At 43.9% G+C, this 22563-nt stretch overlaps 1 protein-coding gene across 1 annotated transcript; it reads right to left on the bottom strand.

Moving 5' to 3' along the window:
* Positions 1 to 371: 371 nt before the first annotated feature.
* tp53bp2b (tumor protein p53 binding protein, 2b) lies at positions 372 to 22269 on the bottom strand. The gene is made up of 18 exons (XM_076728595.1): positions 22111 to 22269; positions 11823 to 11970; positions 11570 to 11683; positions 10231 to 10307; positions 9710 to 9811; positions 8986 to 9163; positions 7889 to 8076; positions 7037 to 7201; positions 6528 to 6747; positions 6206 to 6328; positions 5728 to 5834; positions 5205 to 5595; positions 4307 to 5076; positions 4079 to 4216; positions 3593 to 3726; positions 3278 to 3444; positions 2037 to 2236; positions 372 to 1259 (listed from the first exon to the last, which is right to left on the bottom strand). The coding sequence occupies exons 1-18, from the start codon at positions 22117 to 22119 to the stop codon at positions 1218 to 1220; spliced, it is 3273 nt and encodes a 1090-aa protein (XP_076584710.1). The 5' UTR covers positions 22120 to 22269; the 3' UTR covers positions 372 to 1217.
* Positions 22270 to 22563: the final 294 nt, after the last annotated feature.

Below are 22563 nucleotides of genomic sequence, written 5' to 3'. Positions count from 1 at the left end.
TTTTGATCTGCCTGTTCTCCATCTTCTCCAGAGTCAGGCTAGAATATGGATATAACTTTCATATCTGTGTACACAGTACTGAGATGAGGTTCATCATGTGGAAACTGCTCGTCTAGTTCCACTGGAAGAGAAAACAATACACCATGCACTCTGATTTATCAAGAGCTTTGGAGTTGATTTGAGATGAGATCAGGCTTTTATTTTGGAAAATGTAATAATCTACTGATATATAAGAAAATACTCAATTCCACATTTCAGGGTTTGTAATGAAGTCCTCAGTTTCTACATAGGACAGGCCGATGTGGGATTCAGAATTAAAATGTTCACTGTGATATATCTGCTGATCTAGATAAAAATGACACAAAAAAGTTGAAGAACAGACTTTTGTGCATAAGCTTTAATAACAAAAAAAATGAACACAGAGATCCTGTGTGTGTTTGGGGAACATTAACAACATAAATATCAAACTAACGTTAATAAAGGGCAGCCTGTTCACTCTGGAGATCAAATCAAACAACCCTCCTGTTGAAATATCCACCTGCACCACAAAGCATCCAAAGAAAATGTATTTTTATCTTGTTTCCACAGATTACTATTGTGTGCATCAAAAACTTTGACATCCACTGAAATTCAGTAGTTGCCTCATTTGGTGAAACTGATGCTGCTGTAGCAAAGTCAAAGGATTGTACCGTTAAATGCTTGAATAACAACAAAAAAATTCAAAAATGATGGCCTCACGTCCCCAGTTTGATTCCAACATCTGGGACATTTGTTGCATGCTGTACCTCGTCTTTATGTCAACTGTCATCATTCAGTCAAATAAGATCTTAAGAAAGAAGAAAATTATTTTCACATTTCGTTGTTGATGCTGCTCGGTGCCTCAGGGCGGCTCTGCTAGAGGCTGTCAGAGGAAAACAAATCACTGAAGTGAGTCATCGGCAAAAGTCAAGTATCTGCTGCTAAATTTTGGTAAAGTGATGATCTGATCTCTTTTACCACAGGATTCAGATGAACTATTGTTTCTCCTTGTGTTTCTCCAGCAGTTCATCATGACATTCTTTGTGCTGACATTGAAAAACTAACCAGGTCCAATGGCAGTTCAGAAAACATCTGTCTCTGATATTTTGAGTCCCTGCTGCATGAGTCCAGAGGTTTATTGGTCTGCTGCTCCTCCCTCTCAGAACATTTGGTCTTTTGAAGGATTTGTCAGCCGTCGGTTAAGCCAGGCTCCTCTGCCGCGGCTTTATCCTCAGATACAGCTGGGAAATAAAAGGCAGAAGAGTTTCTCATTAAAACACCATTAAGATAAGACTGAAAGACTGAACCGTCTTACATAAGACTGTTGAGTAACACGATCCTCAGAGCTGCTTTTAAACATGATTAAAACAGATGAGATTTAGGGAGGAAACAGCAGAGTCACACAGGAGGATCGATGGTTCAATTCCCGTGGAGCTCAGTGAACAGAGCAGGACATCATCCAGTAGCTTCCTTTGAGCTATACGTGAAGACTGTTGCAGCAAATTTTAACATTTTATGTTACCGTCCCACAGTTTCAAAAAAAAATCCTAGAAAGGAATTGACATACTGAAACTGTAATTACTTCTGAAAGTTCTTAGAAAAAAAAAAGTAGTATTAGTTATATTTAGTAGTAACATTTGCAGGGAAACGTAGACAGGGTTCAGTTGATTTAATCGGTAGGGTTACCACATAGCTGCGATCACATGAAACTCCTCCACGTGTCTATTTTAATCTAGAAGCTTGCTGGCGTAGTGACTACTCATAGGGTTGGTTGTTGAAAAACTGCAGCTGACAAGCTAACCGCTAACCCGCTAGTCAGCAGGAAACATGCTAGTGCTAGGCAGTTAGCAGCTCCTAGCTTTTATATTTTCTTTGTGCCAAGTTCAGAAATTTCTGAGAATGGTCATCGCTTCAAACTCAACATATCAGCTATGAGTGGCTTCAGTCTAAAAACACTTTAAGAAGCGTTCAACATCTCCATGAGCTGTTAGAAGAAAAACTTTGCGCAGTCAGCTCACCCCCAGCAAGTTGCGCGGAATGTAGCCCTCACGGTCACCACATCTCGCCCACCACCACTCCGTCTCCACCTCGTCCTCCCGTCTCAGTACCGTCATGCAGTCACCCTCGCTGAAGGCGAGCTCATCGTCATTTTGAGGTTCATAGTCCCACAAGGCGTACACCACGCCACGGTTCATCACACCCATCTTCTCCTGAACTCCTGCCACAACACAAACAGAGAGGGAGCATTTAGAAACGGTATCCTCTCAAGCGAATTACTGTCATGTTGACTAAAACCTGCAAGAAAGTGTCTTATTTTGTAAGAAGCAGTGTGGCAAAGTTAGACCCATGAAAGCGCCTTAAGAACCCTGAAATTCTCTCAGGGAACTTCTGCATGTACCATTACTTCCTTGATACTCCTCAATGACCCCTGAAACCTTTTCAGTGTTTCTTAAAATGTACCAGTTTGAATCCATAAATCATTGTCATTGTAGACCCTAAAATATACTTTCAATCTGTTCTCATCCATATTTTTACTGGAATAATTTGAGTGAGTTCAGTCTTAATGATGTTAAGTTTCCCTCATTTTACAAGGCTTTCTGTCAAACCCTCAAAGAATCCTTTGAAGAATTTTGCAGTGAGCTCTCAAAACCTATGAAGACCCAATAAACCTCCTTGAAGACACGTGAAACTTCCTTACTGACACGTTAAACCTCGTAGTGTAAGATTGGAACATCTTAGTTACTTCTGGAGCTACCTTAAGAGCCACAAAACACCCTCAAGAACGCCTTAAACATTAGATGCTAGTACTTTCTTAGGATGCTTGGAACCTCCTCAGTGGCCTTTGAACCCCCAAACATCTCCCAAAATTTCCCATAAGTCCCTCATGTCTTCCAAATCTCCTATTTAAAACCATCCCTAAAATCCACTCAAAGCCCTTTAGACCACCTGAAAGAAGCCTGGATTTTTGGTGTACTTCCTGATCTTCCTGAAAAGCCTACAAAACCCACTCACTGAACTTCCTTATATACACCTAGAAGCACTTCAAAGGCATTCAAAATTTATAACCAACACAATCTCTGGATGGACTCTGGAGCCTCCTTGGGGTCTCCCTGATCTCCCTCAAGGGCCTTCAGAATCCCTTTTGACCCATACAATTTACACAAGGATTTCCAAATCCCCATCAGGGACCATCCCAACCTCCTTGTAGACTTTTGAAGTTCTGTTTGCTGTTAACATGCTGCATTATCTTTTCTCTCACCATAGAGGAACTGGGAGCACTGGGCGTAGCCGTCCTCCATCTCCTCACATTTGTCAGCAGCTGTTTGCATGTCACTGTATGTGGTGGCGAACACCGCTGCCCCTGATTCCACCAGGAACTTACAGACCTGAACATTGTTACAGGAGGCAGCACAGTGGAGGGGAGTCCTGGAGACAAGGAGAGAGGAGGGGAAGAAATGTTAGAAAGACCTGTTCACCTACCACATCGCAGGTTTGACAGCTGCTTTCTTGGTCGGAGAAACAACCAAACCGTCTTTGTGGGAGTTGACATTGTTCTCATTGTTCTCAAACTCACCAGCCATCGCTGTCTGCAGCATTGGCATTGACACCGAACTGAACCAGAAACTTGACAATCTCTGTGTGGCCGGCACAGACGGCGTTATGCAGGGCCGTGATACCCTCATCGTTTGGCATGCTGGGGTCTTCCACCTGCAGGACATATATGTGATTACTTATTTTTCATATAATCTAGAGTCAAGCTGCTGATTTCAAGCCAATATTCAATAGCAAAATGTTCCAAATATTCTGTCATCACTTTAATCTAAATTATAGTGCAAACACTAAAAATCCAAATAAGTATAATAGCAGAACTGAGTTATTACTGAAAAACACAGCCTGTGACTAAATTAGCAGAACATATAAATGCAGTATTAATGCCCCCGCAGTCCACTTTGTTTAGCTGCTGTTCAAAAGCTTGTCGAAGCATTTTTACATAATGATGATTGATTAAATCCAAGCTCTATGGATCTACAGGGTAAGAACAAACAGTCATATCACTCACATCGTAGATGACTCTCTGAACGAGGTCATACTCGCCCTCCAGAGACGAGTCCAGCAGAAGTGCTAGAGGGTTGAACTTGACCCGTATGCTGTGGTCGATCTGCTCCGAGCTGGCTTTACGGAGGATCGACTTCTTACCCTGAGAGAAACAACAGAAGCAGAGTGAGGAAATAATTTGGGCGAAGTGTCCCTTTAATATCATTCGGCATCTATATATTATTATGCTCACTGGGGGCACTGTGACCTGTCCTGTGACCTCTGGTGGCTGCAGGTTGAAGACGTCTTCTCCCTGCTCCCCGTCACAACTGGAGGGGTAAGGTGGGGGCGGGTAGGGGGGGAATTCCTCTGCAAAGTAGTCCGGGGGGACTGAGGTGGACGGACACACCTCCTCCTCCTCCTCCTCCTTGTCCTCCAGAGGAGGGGGCAGGGCGCGGCAGGAGGTGGGATCAGGGATGGGTGAGCGGGGGGGCAGAGGAGGCGGGGTCAAGCTATCCTCTGGGCTGTCAGCGAGTGGCTGGTTGGAGCCAGTGCCGGTGTTGTCATCAACCCTGAACATTGCATCGGCACCGCCGGCCCCACCCTCCTGCACCCCAGCATGAGCATACGTCCCTGCTGGACTGATCGTCTCCATGGGGATGGTCTCCATGGCAGCCAGAGTTGTTTTCTGATAGAGCAGCTTCTGGATGTTGGGTCCAGCTGGGCCCTCGGGCTCTGTGATGGAGCTGCGTTTCTTCAGGGGCCGGGGGGCATGGTGCAGTCGACGGCGCAGGGCCTCCAGGTCGGCGTCACTGGGGTTCCTGTGAGGGTTGGACAGGAAGGGGAGGAGCTTGGTGGGGCTGAGCGGCCGTGGAGTGGCGCGTTCTGCCGTTTCTGCTCCAACACCGTCGCCATTGCCCGAGCAACTGCTGTCAACCTCAAGCCCGTCAGACACACAAGACCCAGAATTCATGATGGCGCTGTCTGAGGCGACAGACTGATGGAGGACTGGCTTCCCATACACTGCGAGAGGGCAGAGATGCTGATGTCAAAGGCAACAGTAACAAAAACCAACATCTGTTTTACAACTGAAATAATAAGTAACAGTAACAGTGACATCATTGGTATCAGTATTTGTATCAGAGCGTCACCTCTGGGCTGGCTGCGGGGCAGTGTGCCCTGGCCTTGGTAGCCCTTCCCTGGTGTGGCCTGCTGAGTGTACATGGAGTAGATGGATGAAGCCGCTAGAGTCTGAGGCTTCTGCAGCACGGTGAGGGGAGCATCTGAGAGGTCGGGCGTATATGGTCGTATGGCAGCAGCCGGTGGACTCTCCTGCTTGTTGGGCAGAGGGAGGGTGTGGCTGTGGCTGGAGAGGACACCCGGAGCCCTGAGGTGCCCCCCAACTGGACGCACCTTACCAGGGAAGGTCCCGGTATTGTAGGGGGGCTTGGAGAAGGGTGGTGGACCAGAGGAAGAGAATGGTTTGGGCTTACTGGGAACTGGAGGTGGCACCGCCAACTTGGACAGACCTTTACCTGAGGCCTACAGGTGTAATACAGAGTTAAGAGGGAAATAAAGGGTGTAATAAATGAATAAAACTTCTACGGCTCACTGTTGCATTCAGAGACGGTCAAATATCGTTTATTAAAATGATGTGTGAGAGTCCATTGATACCTGATTGTCCTTCAGCAGGTTCTCAGTGATGTGATTGGTCCGTGAGGGGACAGGGGGCGGAATATCTGACCCAGAGAGGCCCTTCTGGTCTGTGAGGGTCTTACCACCTACAAGAGGGACAATCATCATCATGAGAACAATGACATCTACTGTGACACTTTCAAACAATAACAGAAAAAGCTTTTTAGCTTTTCAAAACCGTCCCATAACAAAAAATAATAAAGTAAAGAAATGTTATATCATATGTTGCCCTGCAATCGGCTGGCGACCAGTTCAGGGTGTACCCCGCCTCTCGCCCATTGCTAGCTGGGATAGGCTCCAGCCCCCCGCAACCCCGAAAGGGATACACGGGTATAGAAGATGAATGAATGAATGAATGTTATAGCATATCTCAATGACTGACAAGCCGTGGAGCCTTACTGTTTCCAAAAACAACATGACACATTTTGGATGCTGTAGAAACGAAGCCCTAACTGACCTGAGTTGTGGCAGCTGAGGCTGGACATGCGCGGCAGGGTAGAGGCGTGGCTGTAACCTTCACTGGACTCAGAAAATGAGCCGCTCCAGTCAGAGAGTTTGGTTATTTTTGATGTGGTGAAACCTGTAAAGAGCAAAGAAATCTGTATCCAGTACATTGTGGAACACTTTCTGGAAACATCAGTCCAAATGACTCTTGATGCATTTAGACAGAGGACAAAGCATCAAAGACGTTTTGTTTGAATTCAATAAATTACTTCTAAAGAAAAATATCCTCATCTTTCTTTCTGTTCTAACTTTTAGAGTAACTTTGCGCACAGTACCTGAGGCTGGTTTGACTGGTCTGGGAGGCGGCTTCAGGGACGAGTCAGGCATGGGCAGGGTGGCGGTGCCATCCGGGTACGCTGGCTTCATCAGAACCTCCTGACGTCCTGGCACTGGAGGCCCCTGAGAGCTTGTTGTGGAGGATGACTGGATGTACGGCCCCACAGCAGCCACTCTGGAGACCACACCATGCTGAGGGGCCACTCCATCTGAAGCCACCTGGAGGGAATGGAAATATCGGACAGCTGTAGCCATTTGGTCTGTGTAAAGTAAAAAAGCTGGTTTTGTCAAATCCCTTCAAAAAACAGGATTTATCAAATGGAGGCTGATGACTGGTGACTGGTGTTGGAGCAGGATGAATTTGGAGGTCGAAGTTAGGCTTCAACATTGATACACTAGATACTTTAAGTTAGCTAATTTAGCAAGTGAGTTAGAAGTCTCTGCAGTATAAAGGATCAACTAAACCCTTGTAGAAAATGACTGATTTATTCAGGTTGTGTACACTCACCGGCAGATTCTCCTTCTGCTGCAGAGCAGCTTTCTTCTTCCAGAGCCGCTGTCGCAGCTCAGCTAGCCGTCGGTCCATCGCGGCCACCTCCAGGTTCTTCTTGTTCAGGCTGTCTCTCTGCTGCTGCAGCCTGCCACTCTGATCCTGGTTCAGCTTGTTCCTCAGCTGAGAGGTCAGTGAAAATCAGGTCAGAAAACAGGAAGCTAAAATTGCAAAGTCTATATTAGCTAGTTAGCCTTGCTGTCCTGCTAAGTTCAAACTAGCCAAACTAGCTTGTTGCCGCCTCGTAATCTAGTTAGCCAGTCTGTGGAAATTCTAACCTCATGTATGTATTTGTCAGTAATGACAGACCTAATTAAAGAGATTTCTTTCTCAAATTTGACTCCTCTTGGGTCCTGGTGAAGTGGGTTTGTCCCTGTGTCTCCTCATGTCTTTGGACCTCAGTGCAATCTGACAGTGAAGTTTTGTTTCAAATATATCCTCAATGTTCCCCAAGACAGAAACACAGACGTCTTCTGGATCATTTAATCAGTCTTTCTAATTTCTGGAAATACGGTCGCTGCTGCTACAATGAGGATTTCAACCAAAGGCACAAAATTTGCTGTCTAGAAAATCATGTATTATAGTATTTTAAAGTGGAGTTTATTCTGTGCAGTTAGTGACAAAGGTATCTTTTGCTAACCAGTTAGAGAGCTAGATATTATATATATATAGTTGCAGCCCTAATGCTCTTGCTTCTTCTGCTCAGCGTGCTCATTCAGGTGCTCTCACATAAGCTATGGCAGTCTTGCGATGCTCAACATAATGGAGGCCACTTTGGAGGTCTGATGAAGTCCTTGACTGAGAGCTCACCTGCAGCTCCTTATAGAGGCGTTCCAGCTCAGCTGCGGTGGTGTGGTGATGAGGAAGAGGAGGAGGCTCGAGTCTGTTGCTCCTCAGCGCCTCCAGCTGGTCACTCAGCTCCTCCACCCTCGACACAGCAACCAGCAGCTCCCTCTGTTTCTGCTGGAACAGCCCCGTCATCTGCTCGATCTCCTCCACTGATACATGCAACAGACACATGAGCACAGGGTTGGTTCAGGCAGCCATTAACATAAATTGCAATTATAAATCTGAAGCTACGTGCTACAGACAAACTCACTGATCTGTTTGATTTGCCGTTTGAGTAGAAAGCCAAAGCCAAATTAGAGCACATCTTTTAAAGCTTTGTAAAAGTGTTTCTTGGCTTTCTCTTGATTTTTATGTGTGGGTCAATCTGCTTGTTTTAACGTATTATTTCTGTCTCTTTAATGTCCCACTTTTGCTTTTTCTTCTTCCTGTAAAGCACACTGGAACTTTTGTTTTGAATAAAGAAAAAGTGCTGTATCGGACTGTTTGCTAGCGCTGTGCCATCTTTATTTTCATTGAAACAATATGCGCACATTCAATGCCTGATTTACAAATGCATCATTACACAGTCATTTATTAGTTTGTTTTCTCACACACTCAGTCTAGTGTCATTGAGATTTCTGTAAAATTAATCAAATTTTTCCTTTCTTTATATTCGCCTTGTGGCCTTGTGTGATTAGTTTTCAGAGGCAGAAAAATTTCCACGCAAATTGATCCAATAGAATATATAATCAATGTCTGTCAACATGTAATCCTTCCTTAAATGCATATTCAGTAAGTCTTAAAAGCTTTACAATGGCCACTAGATGCTCCTCTGAGAAAGGCTGACTGTACTGACGTGAATGAGAAAACCCCCACCTTCTCTTTGGAAATACAACGATAGACGTCTGTTTCTTGCTTTCCTGGATCCAGCCAGTAACTGTCATTGATGTTGATGATGATTGATGTAGACTCAGTTTAAACCAGTGTAACTGTGACTTTAAGCACAGAAATCCTGACAAATGTTGTTACAAAATCTGTCCTCCTACACCTTCAGCTACCCAGACCTCCGTCACACTGACCTAGTTTGCTGTTGCTGAGGCGCTTCTGCTCCACCTGGCCCCTGAGGGCCCGGACACGTCGCAGTTTGGCCTCCTGGTTGTGTGCGTTCTCTCTGAGCTGCCGTAGCCGCTCCTGTTCAGACACCTCCTGCTGCTGCTGCCGCTGATCCTGCAGCTTCAAGTAACGCAACCGCTGCTCCTGCAGCACCCAGCAAACACACTTAGTTAATACATCTGCCTCAGCTTCATCATGCAGGTCAAGATGGAGCTGTAGAGTTCTTCTGAATGGTGGAGCAAAATGAAGCCGTCACAGGGAGGGCTGAGATGATGAATTGTACAAATGTGGATGACAGTGCAAAAGTGTCACACAGTGACTCCTTGACAGTGATGCACTTATTTGGTTCAAAGTTCAAACTCCAACCACTTTCTCACCTCCACACAGCTGGCAGAAAGGTGTGGAGGTTTCAGACACTCAAATGAGCCCTTCAGTTAAAACACACTGAGGCTCTTGAGTATGGGCCCACAGGTAGTTTTGATCCCAGAGTCCACTAGAAGGTTAATCTGGCCATGTTGCAGTGGTGGCACTAGAAACAGCAGGAGCCAGCAGTACTGGATGATTTTGATGGGTTATGTGTTTTTGTAGGATTGTACCATTAGATGTAGTGATAGTAGTGGTAATACTGGCAGTAACAGTAATAGCAGTATCAGTAGTAGCATTAACAGTAGTGTCTTGGGTGTTTCGTACCTTGGAGGCCAGCAGCTGCTGCTGGGCATTGATCTGCTGCTGCTGTCGGGTTGCCAGATCCTGCAGGTCGCTCAGCGTCATGTCCAGACGAGGAGCAGAGACCTGCAACACACACACACACACACACACACACACACACACACACACACACACACAGAGTCAGAGTCAGAGGTCACCTTCAAATCAACAAAGTTTCAGAGATGCATGCAGTGCAGCATTCATATCAACTGAGCTTAAAAATGCTGCAATAAGCAACTTTCTGCACATTCAAGTTACAGCAGAGATGATGAATCCTCTCACTGTAAAGTTGTTTTATGTTGTTGTTCTTAGTCTGCAGTAAAAATATTACCTTCTTAGTTAGCAAGCTAGTCACCAATCAATCCAACAGCTCAAGGCTAACTGCTGCTAAAACCACCAGGTGTCCTTTTTACATTTCTGTATCCAAACCTATTTATTATACAACATAAAACATGTAAATCAGACAGACTTAGAGGTGTTGGAAGGTGGACTTTGTTTCTCACCCCATTCTCCAGACATCTCTCCACAGACGCTTTCACCTGGTTCCTCTTCATCATCTGATCTGCAGCTCTGGATCCACCTGGACAAGAAAACACAGTTACTGTGGATGCTAATGTTTAATTTGTCCATTGCCTCAATAACTGATGAAATACCTTCAAAACTGCTGACATTCCCATCCATGTCCCAAAGTATGCAGATGACATACAGTTATATATGTATATATATTTGTGAGGTATCTCTTTAGTAACCAATGGGAGCTGAGAGTCATAGATAGAGTAGGAAAATTAGGAATTTTTGAGAGACTAACACATCCTTGGTTTGATGCTGCACATGGGATTTGAGGACTAAAAGAAAAATATAAAACTGCATGTCTTATTCTTTGAGATAATGTTTTTTTCTGCAGTGGCTTTACAATATCTTGGAAAACAGGTCTTTGTGACATTGAGGTCAAAATGATCTGATGGGCAAACTGTCTGACTGTTTATCAGCTCACAAAAACATCAGAGGGGATTTCCTTGTTTTTAGGACAGAAAAACAAATTACCCCCACAGAGTTCAGCAGCTGCACACTCGAATCCCTTGAGTCATAAGCTGATTACAGTTTGCCATCTTACTGTAGTTACACACTGAAACTCCTCTGTTACTGTACTGTGTAACTGTGGAGACTGTATAGAACATGGACATGGTCTCCCAGATGTCACCCACAGGTTTCTGAAGAGCCATTGTGAAGCTCAGTGGCAGTGACTCTGGTGGCTGCCACCTTGGAAGGACCTGACTCCATCAAACTCCCGGCTTATTCCAATAATTTGCAGAGAGGTGGAATGCAGGTGGAGCTGAGGCGGGCTGAACGAAGCCTGGTTGCTGACACTTAATGGCTAGCTGTCACTCAAAGCAGCCATGACCATAATTATGTCAAACTTTAAGCCTAAATCTAATTTAAGTCCCGATGAATCCCGTATGCGTGCATATGCGTTTCTTTCCATTAGTTTTGCTTGTTACACTGTGTTCTCTCATCTCTGGATCCTGCTGTGCTGCAGTCTTTATCTCTTTTAACTGCCCACTGTTGTCCTGTGGAGCCATGTGTCACCTCTGATACACATGGACTCCACCAGCTGCTGCTTCTCATTCGTCTGGAGATTCACACTACCCTTCCTGAACCCTCCTCCCTCCAGACAGCAGCTCTGACCAACCAGAGGGAGTCTCCACTACAACAACACGAACATGATCCCTCACTGGCTTCCCACCCCAAGACACTGACGACTGAGTTCATGGACATGTACGTCTTAGCACGATGTCCCACCGCAGGCTTAACTCTCTGTGGTGGCATGCAGGTGTTTCTTACCTGACTCTCGTCCTGGAGCTCTCTGATGATGCAGGAGGTACCGAACCTCCCCCCTCTGCTGCCCCCATCGCTGCAACACCTCCAACATCCGCTCCCCTTCTCCAACGACTCGTTCTGATTGGTTAAAATTATTAGCTTGTTCAGATAATGCGTTGTGATTTCATGACAAAAAACACTTATGACTTCTGTAACAGTGATATTTAGTGGCCTTCAGCTCTCCCTGTTTAGATCTGGAGGGTCTTCTGAAACTCACCTGAGCCTCTCCACATCTCGGCAAGGTAGCAGTCGGCCTCGCCGGGCTCCTTGCAGAGCTCTACGACATCTCTGCACAGCGTCTCCGGCGTGATGGGAACCTCGCTGAAGTGCTGGTCATTGTTGCTGAGGTACACGGTGAGGAACATCTACACACACAGAGCAGACACCAGAGAAAATACAGGTGGCCTTAGACAAGGTCTGGTGGATGTTGGTGGATTCCCAAAACTGGCTTCAGGGTCATAGCTACCGCCGAGGACACGGAGGTCATGTCCTCTGTGTTAGTAGTTATGTAGTGGGTATTTTATTGAGTGTTTTAGACTCCGTAATTTTTAGTTGGACTGCTTTTAGTTCTTTGTCTCTTGGAATATACTCTGTGTAAGTCATATGGTGAAAATCCTCAGAATGTATGTGTTTCACCTTGAGTTGTCCTTCACAGTCCACTATCTGACAGAACTGGAGAAGTCACTTCCTGGCAACCCATGTCAAGAAATACTATTCTTTAGTGTATTAAAAATATAATTTAAGTAGAGAAAAATCATTAAGTTTTTGACACTTTTTAGGATTAATTGAAAGTATGTTTGACATATCATCAAGCTCTACTTCAATATTTTTAAAATGAATATACAACTTCTGCAACACTGAAAGCAGTATTTCAAAGTACTTTATTGCAAGTGTATTATATATTACACTTAAGTGTACTTTTAAAAAGTGTACTAAATTAGAACTACTTTTAGTAGTGATAAAATGTACTTATGAACAGTATACTTATTTTCAAATCTTTTAGAACACTATTAGCATGCTTAATCAAAGTGTACTTTAATTTCACATCATGTTAAGTATATTTAAGGATATTTCCTGTTAGGACGCCTCTGCCTCCTCCTTCCTTTACTTGTGTTTCACTGTGTCATGTTAGTCTCTCCTTGTGTCTGTCCTTAAATGTGTGTGAGTGTGTGTATGTCTGGACTGGGCAGTTCCTCTGTGATCACATCTCACCTACACCTGCTCCCCATGCCAGCCACCGCAGCTGAAGCCAATCCATAATCACCAGCCACAGGATAAACCTGGATCTCCTCTCTAGCCTTGGCCCGGTTGTTGTTCTCACTAGCCTGGTAACACAGCTTGGTCACACAGCTCTCCTTGTGCTTTGTTCTGTGCTCTAGACTTTTGAATTGCTTGTTTTTCAAAGTTATTAAGTCTGTTCTCCTCATGTCTCAACCTGCCAAGTCTGCCCAGCTCCAGTCCACCACCTGAAAATCTGCTGACTCACCTCCCCTGCCTGCCCACTCCTTCTTGAATCAACACAGATTGTCTTCCAGTGGTCAATATACCTTTTTGTGTCAATAAATCCTTCTATTATTCAAACCATCAGTATCTGCGTCCTGCATTTGGAGTCCAGCCATTTCCTCAGCACGTAACATTTCTAGCACCTTTGGTGATTTAAAACAATTGTCCTGCAAATGTGTTCTGAAAGCTCATGAATCATGATTTTGACTTGTCTGATTCAGTACACTTAAAGTCTGTAAAAGACTGCGCCACTTTAGCATACTGTTTACACTTCAAGTACGAGTATACTAGAAGATTACAAAAATAGAAAAAAGTGTACTTTCTACACTCTTCAAGTATAATTTAAGTATGTTTTTTCACTAATTAGACTAATGACTGTCACTCACAGATCAAAGGAGAATCACAGGTGCAGCAGTGTTTGGAGCTGTTTCTGTGACCAAACAGGTTCAAACTGAGGCCCTGTTTACACATACACGGTTGTTTTGAAAAACAGAGACATTTCCCTTCGTTTCGCAAACGGAGAATTTGCGTCTGAAAATGATGCATTTTAAAAACTCCGGCCAGAGCGGAGATTTTGGAAAACTTCGTTTGCACGTTTGTGTGTAAACTGAGAAAACAGAGAAAATTGGAGTTTTAGGTAGCCGACGTCACATTATGCGCCAGAACTTGCACCTGCGCCAAAAGTGTGACTGATGTTTACATTTTCATTTGGCTGTGGTGATCATGGATGCATTCAGAGTAACAGTCGCGGTAATGTTGGTGCAAGCCCTTTTCGTATGTTTGCATTTGCAAATACAGCTGTTCTATTATATCGAGGAGCAGAGACGAATGAGTGCTCGGAGGTCAGCAATTTTCCAACAACTTCTCCTTCTCCTCCTACTTAGTGTAAACGAAAAGTTTTCTGAAAACGGACACGTGTGCACGCTGTTATTTTTGAAAACGGAGAGGGTGAAATGTCCGTTTATGAAAATAGCCAGCCACGTGTAAACGTAGTGTCAGTGTCTGAACCAGGAAATAATGGTGAGACACTGGCATGTCTTTAGACAGATTGTGTTGATAGTTAAACCAGTATGTGATGATACACTCAAGCTGCCTTCTTCACCTTAACGGCAGCTTCCTGTGCTATTTAAGACTAAAACAGATATTTGTGGACATACTGTAACTCCCATGATGCACTGGGCCATCTGTTACTCCAGCAGGGTATCTGCTGTCAGGCTCGGAGCCAGATCGCCTCCCACAGCCTGCCAACCTGCACAGAGGCGGCGTTCAGTGTTTTCAAGCCTTTATTTATAGTGGGAGGGCGCATCTGAGCGATGACTTGCTCAAAAGCTCGCGGGAGGTCGCTGAGCTTCATGTGCCTGTTCTCTGAGGATCTGAACCTGACAGCTCTGAGCTGTTTCAGCCCTTGTCTTCATTTCGTTCCACTCGGCCTGAAGTGAGGAATAAGCTGCCTTCTTTGACCTTTCTGCACTCATAGAGCAAACTGCCTGCAGCATCATTTACATGCTGTTGGCTGTTACTGAGGTTGAAATGAAGCTCATACAAAAACACAAGAAAGAAAAGCTTCAATTGGGTCCAGCTGGAGAAAAACAAAGCAAGTACTCTTGATGCATGGGTAAATAAATGCAACAAAGAGGGGAAAGGCATTACAGTTAAAAAGCCTTACTGGCATGATTATAAACCAGCCACTGCACAGGGTCAGTAAACTGTAAATTGTCCTTCATGGTTTCTAAAGATGTAAAAGTGATGCTGTGTGTTGGTGCATTCAGCTCCTTCTGTTCTCAGTCCTGCCTCTCTTCTGTCCTCATTCTGTCGTTGGACTAATTCCATCTACAACAATCTCTTCTTTTCACCATGGTCAGTAGTGTAAGAACACTGTGTATCTACAAAAAGTCTTGCTTGAGCCAACAGCTTTTGGGTCCAGAAAAAGGCAAAGAACTGTGGTTGTAATTAACACTACGACAGAGACTGTAAATATAATTTACTAACTCAAAAAAGTGGATTTACTTTTGGATGCTAGCAGCTCTGTGATATGTCTGCATGTTGTTGCTTTGAGTTAACATGTTGATGTTTAGCAGGTGCAATGTTTATCAAGTTCACCCTCTTACTTTTGCATGTTAACTCGAGTAGCCTACAGCTAAGACTGATGGGGATGTCATTAGTTTTGATCGTGTTTGGTCATGAAAAAGTTTGTATGAAACATTAAAGCATTGCACAAATAAAAACTTTGACAATCTACACAATAGTTGTCCAGACTTTTCTTTCTGTGTTTGAAGGAAAAGCCAAGGTATCACAAATGTCATTAGGATTCATCATCTGAGAACATGAACAACATCTTGTACCGATCCATGTGGTTGATGTGCAATATCTTTGTGTAAAATATCTGTGTTACCGTTCCACAGTTTAAAAGTCATGCTGATGCTGCTTTCTAATGAATCCTGAATAATGACAAAAAGTCTCTGATGAATTTCTTGGTGGTGGATGCAACTGAAAGCAAGACGAATTTGGTTTGCTGTATTTCTGATTAATGTCTCACTCGGAGGGAGCAGATAAAGTGTGAACCTGGCAGAGAGAAACTGGCAATGAGTACATAAAGTCACCATCAGTGAGCTGGAAGCTTTCTGCTGCCAGTTTTTAAACAGCAGGTCACAGTAGGTCATCAGGGAGATTCTGGGTTCAACGCTAAAGGTTTTGCTTTAGAAATCCTAATTTCTCTGGGAGGGTTTCTTCAGGTAATGCTCACTGTGTCAGCTCTGTCCTGGTTCACATTCAAACTAAAAGGTTGCCAGACGGCCACAGTGGAATTCATATAGCACCGCTGGCCTTTAGTTGGTCCAAACAGGTGGCTCATCGGAGATTTCCCATGCTACTGTCAGCTAAAGCTACTTAACCAATGCTCTTGTCAACAGGACATCTGAGTAATCAAGAAATCTTTTAGTCTTTCCCTTCATTAAAAAGAATCAAACCAACAGAGAAAGTCAGTGACAGAGATTAATTAGTCTCAGAGAGAAGGAGCCGTCCAGCTGGCCTGCTGTCCTACATTCTGCTCTGAAGGAAAACTGGAGCACTGCTATCTTTCTTCAGGTTCAGATGAAGTGGGTCACTGCCGCCAGTCACCGAACCGAGGTCGACCAGGAAATCTGCAGCCAATCAGAGCCTGGAGAGGAGAGGCTGTCTGTCCCTCAGGATGGAGACAGGGAGGGGGGAGTGAGACCTCCTGTTATCAGTGAGGCTGGTTATAGAACCTCAGCATGTCCAGAGCACAAGCTGAAGGTGAAAAGAAACGTGTTCATACGCAGCAAAGTGAATTATCGAAAGAACCGCTATGTTCAAAAACACCAGGCATCATTACCGGAGTGTCACACTGCTGACCTGACGTCTCGTACCCAGATCTGTTCAGACGTTTTACGGAGTTTACGGAGATTAGATGAATTACAGTTCACACTATAATACGGGGCATAATACAACCAAGTGAGCACTCATATTTCACTTTGTGAGCCTGACTTGTGAAATTTAATGTTAGTTAATGTGGTTACTGTACCTTGATGTTCATGTTAGCATGCTAAACAGTGACATGTAAAGCCATGAACATGATAGGTTAACATGCTATGCTAACATTAGCATTTTAAAAGCCAACCATGTATACATGATATCTCAGGGCTAGCATTAGCACATCTTACTGCTATCCTGACAATCTGACCAAACTACAGTTTTGTATCACTTCATTCAGTCTCATATCGTGTTCATGTTAGCGGGTTTCTGGTTGGGTTATTTTGTTTTATACCATCTTCTGGGTGAAAGCTCAATTCTGATTGGCTGCAAGGAGTGTCTGTCTGTCAGTCAACAGGCTGAGGCCTCATTAAACTCTTGAGGCTGCAGCTCTTAATCCATCCAGGAATTAGCACGGCATCACGCTAGTTAATGCCAGTAACTAGCTCACAACCCCCCACTGTGGTGAAGGAGGAAATTAATCATCCATCGACTGTCTGAAAGACGTCAACAGCTTCCTCAAAACAACATGAAACTGTATCCTAATCCCGGCTGACCATTCAGCTACTGAACATCACTTCAGTATGAGATTAACACATGGTGACACTTACCAACACTGAGCGTTCACATTCCCCCTAAATCAACAAAAGAAACATGCTTCTGGTTCAAGCTCATGGCAAACTTTTACTATCAAAAACTGTCAAGGAACGATGATGTTGAATTTTATCTCCAACTTATTCTTTCATTAGAAAGTTGGTATCAGAATGAGAATTGCACCAATTTGTCAAACATTAGCGTCCTCTGTTAAACAGAGAAATAGGTTTATATTCTTCTTACAGCACTAATTTAAATTTAGAGTGAGAGCAATGACGCTGCAGACCAATCAGTAATTATGTCTACACACTGCAATATTGGCTTCTCATAAGAAAATCAAAGGCATCATGAAATTGATTGATAACTCTATTAAATTCTGTAATGTGACTTTCTTTTGTTTATCTGTACTGAAGACATTTTATGAAACTTTAAATGTGCAAAATCTGACCTAAGATGTTATCAGACGAGACAAAAAAAAAGTTAAAAGATTTTTTTTTTAACATTTAACATCAATCGGAGTGGAAACAGAAATTCCACTGTCAGTTCATGCGATGAACTGATTCATGTTTTCATTCAGTCCTGGTGTGTCTGCTCTATTTCTGCTCAGGGAAATGTGGTGGCAGCTGGCACGCTGCAGGTCACATCCCAAATGTTTTGTAGGCGGCGTGGACGGCTGGAGCCATATGGTTGACAGCATCACGTGACACACCAATATTGGATTAACGACGCACGCACGCATGCACACACACACACACACACACACACACACCCCAAATGCTGCCTGCTGTTCAGGATACAACCACAGTCAACATCAACACAGGACCACTGTTAACAGTGAGCTCTGAAACCAGGACTGTTTTCTGATTGGTTGCCTGCTGTACGTTTCAGCCATAAATTTGGATAATTCACACACCTATGAGCCGTAGCTAATTACTGGCTAGTCACTGGAGTTGTTCAAGGTTCACCAAGAGGTCACTAATGAATACAATTAACCAAGAGCCAATAAAGGCTCTTACCTGCTTCCTGGTCTAACCCTTTAGTTCATAATGAGATTCTTCTGAACCTACATCCCCATCACCATCACCACATTACACTAGCAAGCTAAATGTCAGCATGCTATCATGCTAGATGCCAGATACATGGAAATTAAGCCTACATAATAATAATAATGATAATAAACTTTATTTATATAGCACCTATTATGCAAGAAATGCAGCTCAAAGTGCTTTACTGTCCCATCAGTAATGGGACAGTTTGGAGGACGTCACCCTGCATCATCAACGCTCTGTCCTTGCTGTCAAAACTCACCAAGAGACTGGTGATTGCATCAATAGCCACAATGTGCACAGCAATATTTCATGTTGTTTGGTCCACACCAGAGTTTGATTGACAGCTTTCACACCACACTAGACAACCTGCACCAGACCTGCAGACACACCAGAGCTCGTTTGAACCACAGTGGACAGGTGAGGTGTAAAGCACCTGTAGGTGGCCCACTCATGGTCAGGATCTGGGAACAGAGCAGTGCTCCCTGTGCTTTTTGTGGTGTAGTGAGTGTGACATGAAAATGGTCCCAGTTAAACAAACGGAGGAACGGAGGAAGTGAATTTCATGTCAGCTTGGAGACATAAACCTCAGCATCGGGCTCATGCTGTAAACGAACATGAAGGTTACAACTTCCCTGCATTAGTTCCTCATCTCCTGAGGAATACTAAAATAATACTGTTCCCATGACCTTGAACAGTGTGTGTGTGCGTGTGTGTGTGTTTCTGGTCTCTGTGGCAACAGTTACCAAGCAGCACGGCGAGCTGAGCCCTGCCTGCAAGATGAAGAAGACGTAGTACAATGATGAGGGTGTGCTGCCTTGTAAAGGAAGCATGTATGAAATATTTAGGGATCGTTTTGCTGTTTGAGTCACACAAACGGGTTTGGAAATCGAGACTCACACTGACGCACACACTGAAAGACCTGCACCAAATCCACCTTCATCATTTCTGTCAGAGCCGCCTGAAAGGACGCTGAATGTCCGTCATTATGTGGATGTTACACACGACTGTCTGAATAATAATCAGCTCTGCACACAGCGATGCTGGCGAGAGAAGTTCAGCTCACCAGTTCCTCACTGGGCTCTCAGTTTCCTCAAACAGACCTTCCTCTTCCTCCTCATGTTCCTGTCTCAATTATCATCTACCACACAAGGGACAGATAACTGATGGTGCATCCAGATAACAGCAGCTGAAAACCACACGTTCAAGTGTTCGCTGTCATTGACTTTGATTTACATTTAAAGGGCAGTTCCGCAATTCTTATTCTGACAAAAACTGCAGAGAAAAAAAGTAGCCAGACCTTCATCTTTTGGACACAGTGTCACCCCAAAAGTGCATTTTGTAAAGAAATTCATAGGATTATTTGTTAAAAATGGGAAAACCAAACACAAAATCCCTGCAGCGGACTTTGTATCAAGATGTTTTGCTGACTTATGTCTGCTTTCTGGTGTCAAAGTCTGCTTCCCCTTCGATTTGCGTTTCCCTCTGCCCTCCGTGACTACGGTTCAAGCTTAAAGGATAAGTCGGAGGATATTCTAGATTTTTTTTTCTTGTCAACAAATCCCATGAAAAGACCAAAACCAGCAGTGAATGTATCTGATAGATCTTCTTGCTCTGAGCCACAGAGCTCCATTAAAACACATCAATGAGCCACGCTGTCTCACTGACTGACATTTCCCTTCATTACCATGAACACACACACTGTAGTTTATTTTGACTTAGTCACACACACACACACACCGTCCTGCTGCCACAGACACTCATTACAGCACCAAATGTGGATTAATCCGCCGCTGACAACAGTCCCAACAAATGCGCTCCTCCCTCCTGTTTGTTGGATGAAAACACTACAGTGAGCAGCTGTCTTTTTAAACAAGAAACTAAATGTTTGTGAGGAGTTTTTAAAGATTTGTGACTTCAGAAGGAAGCAGTGGGCTGAGAAAAGCGTTGAGAGACTCTAAACCAACACGTTGTTGCTTTAGGTCTACGAATGTGATTTGTTGACTTAAATCCTTTAACTTTCATTCAAATCAGTCCTTGGTTTATGCTACAGATGACTGGTTGGGGCTTAAGTTAAGGGGAACAAAAATCAATGGGGAAACAGACTCAGATGCAGCTTCCCTGATTTCAGAACGAATCAATGAAGACTTTCCAACGAACACTTCATGCTTTCATTGTTGTTTTTACTGGTTTCATGCAGTCTACATGCAGTCGAGTACTTCTGATGAATCCAGCTGTCCTCACAAATGACCTGTGAAGGGTAAAGGGGGCTGTAAAGGGAACCATGAACTTCTCTGACAGTAATTCTTCTCCAGCCATATTTTAGCATCATTACAGACTCAGCAGAGAGAGGCAGGACAGACCAGGCAGACAGTCACATGAGACAAAGGCTCAAAGCACGATGAAAACCCAAAAGGTCAAACTGTTCAGAGGTGGTGAAAGCGAGGATTTAGCGGACACTGCAGTGTGGACGGAAAAGGTCAAAACACCTTCTCCAATTATAAACCAGGGGAGACCCTCCCTTCAAAATGAAGACAAGTGGTGATCTATCATCAGCGGTGACACAAAGAGCTGATCTCAGAGCTGTTTGAGAAACTCTTTCCCCTCTTCGCAAATGACGAGTGTGATTACTTTTTCCAAAATGTTGCACGAGTGATTGGTTTTTCTGTTGATTGATAAACTGATGAATCTGAACCTGGTGTCATGTTTTTAGTCACCTGAGCCTGCTTGAATTTAAAGGACCTGCCTGTGTTTTTCCTGTTTTAGCTCTTTAGTTAAAAACATGTGACTGTGATGCTCATCTCGGATGAAAATGAGGTTTAGTTGCTGCAATCTTTTCTTTGCTTTCATGAGCTTATATTTGTTACTTTGCTTTATCCTTTGTGTGTGTGTGTGTGTGTGTGTGTGTCACTTTACATCCACAGTCTTTCTCTGTGACTAATTTGGACTTTTTTCCTCTTGTTGCACTTTGTGGGTAGTTTGTGTAGTTTTGTCTCTTCTGTTTGCCTGTGTGTGTGTGTGTGTGTTTGTGTGTGAGGATGAATAAATGTTTTTTTTGGATCAGTCCCCATGGATAAAAATAAAAAACAAACCAAACAACAACAACAACAACAACAACAACAACAACAATTTTGGTAATTGTGGCTACCTACCAGAGTTAAGGCAGGCTGGATTACTGGCAGTAGCAGGAGGAGCAGTAGTATAATAGTACCAACATACTGGGGGAGCAGCTTCTACAGAAGGGCGACTGATTAATCAGCCAAACTGATTTGGCTGATCATTATCGGTGGAACTTGGCTGTGATAAGAGCCGATGATGCGCAGCCTCCACCGTCACTGTTTTGCATGGCAGCTCAATATTACTCTAGGTTTGATGTTCAGCGATGCATTTTTTTTAGGGTTTTACTGAAACAAAACCTCGTTTTTAATTACTACCAGGATAATAGTTTCAGTTACTTTAATTAGTCATGTTTTATTTTTTCAGTTTATGTCTGGTGAACCAATAAAAGTGCAGATGCCTGGTAGAGGAGTAATTATTCACTGACATATTCATTCATTTGTCCTAAAAGTAGTCCAATTAAGTATACTGAGTCTAGAAATCCGAGAATCAGCTTGTACAATAAGTAGCGTCACCCAAATTTTACCAAAAAATACTGAAATTGTCACCCAGTAAAAGAAACTCCTTTCCTTTTAACTTTAACATGTGAGGTTAAGGCTTTTCAAGATGTTAAATGAAGGAAATCCTCTGTGAAATCAGACAGCTCACTGCTCCTGCATGGTGCCACCTCTGTAGGGACACTCACAGATGAAATGTGAATGGATGAACGGATCCTACAAACACAGTATGTATGTTCATGAAGTGTTTTCCACTCACCGGCATCATGTTGGCAGTTTTCTGCTCTGTCGCATCCAGATTGCAGCTGAAACCATCAAACCATCCTCCGCCTCTGCTGTGTGTCCGTACGCTGTATCCACATCTCACTTTATTATTATTATTATTATTATTATTATTATTATTATTATTATTATTATTATTATTTCAGCTTCTCCTCGACCTGTTGCAGTGAACAAGCAGGCCTCTCTATCTGTGCGCTGTCCGATCCCTCTGAAGAAAAGAAAAAAGGCTGATTTCAGAGGAGGCTGCAGGAAACAGCGTTCAGAAATGAAACTATGGGAGTTGTGACGCTCGGAGCAGAAAACAAAGCGCGGCGGGCGGAGCGGCTCTCCCGCTGCGCGCTAATCCTGCTCCTCATCCACGGGCTGTCCGACCGTCACTGTGTTTGGACCACAACCATTCAATCAACGCAGACCGCCCGGCAGCCGGGGC

Source organism: Chaetodon auriga, chromosome 4 (assembly GCF_051107435.1).
Source record: "Chaetodon auriga isolate fChaAug3 chromosome 4, fChaAug3.hap1, whole genome shotgun sequence".
Taxonomy (NCBI): Eukaryota; Metazoa; Chordata; class Actinopteri; order Chaetodontiformes; family Chaetodontidae; genus Chaetodon; species Chaetodon auriga.
The sequence above is the reverse complement of the archived record's forward strand: the minus strand, read 5'-3'. Positions and strand labels throughout refer to the sequence as shown.

Coding starts and splice junctions, on each gene's coding strand:
- tp53bp2b (XM_076728595.1), bottom strand. Junction 9,812..10,230: donor AGAGATGTCTGGAGAATGGG/GTGAGAAACAAA, acceptor TGTGTGTTGCAG/GTCTCTGCTCCTCGTCTGGA. Junction 3,727..4,078: donor TTCAGAGAGTCATCTACGAT/GTGAGTGATATG, acceptor TATGTCCTGCAG/GTGGAAGACCCCAGCATGCC.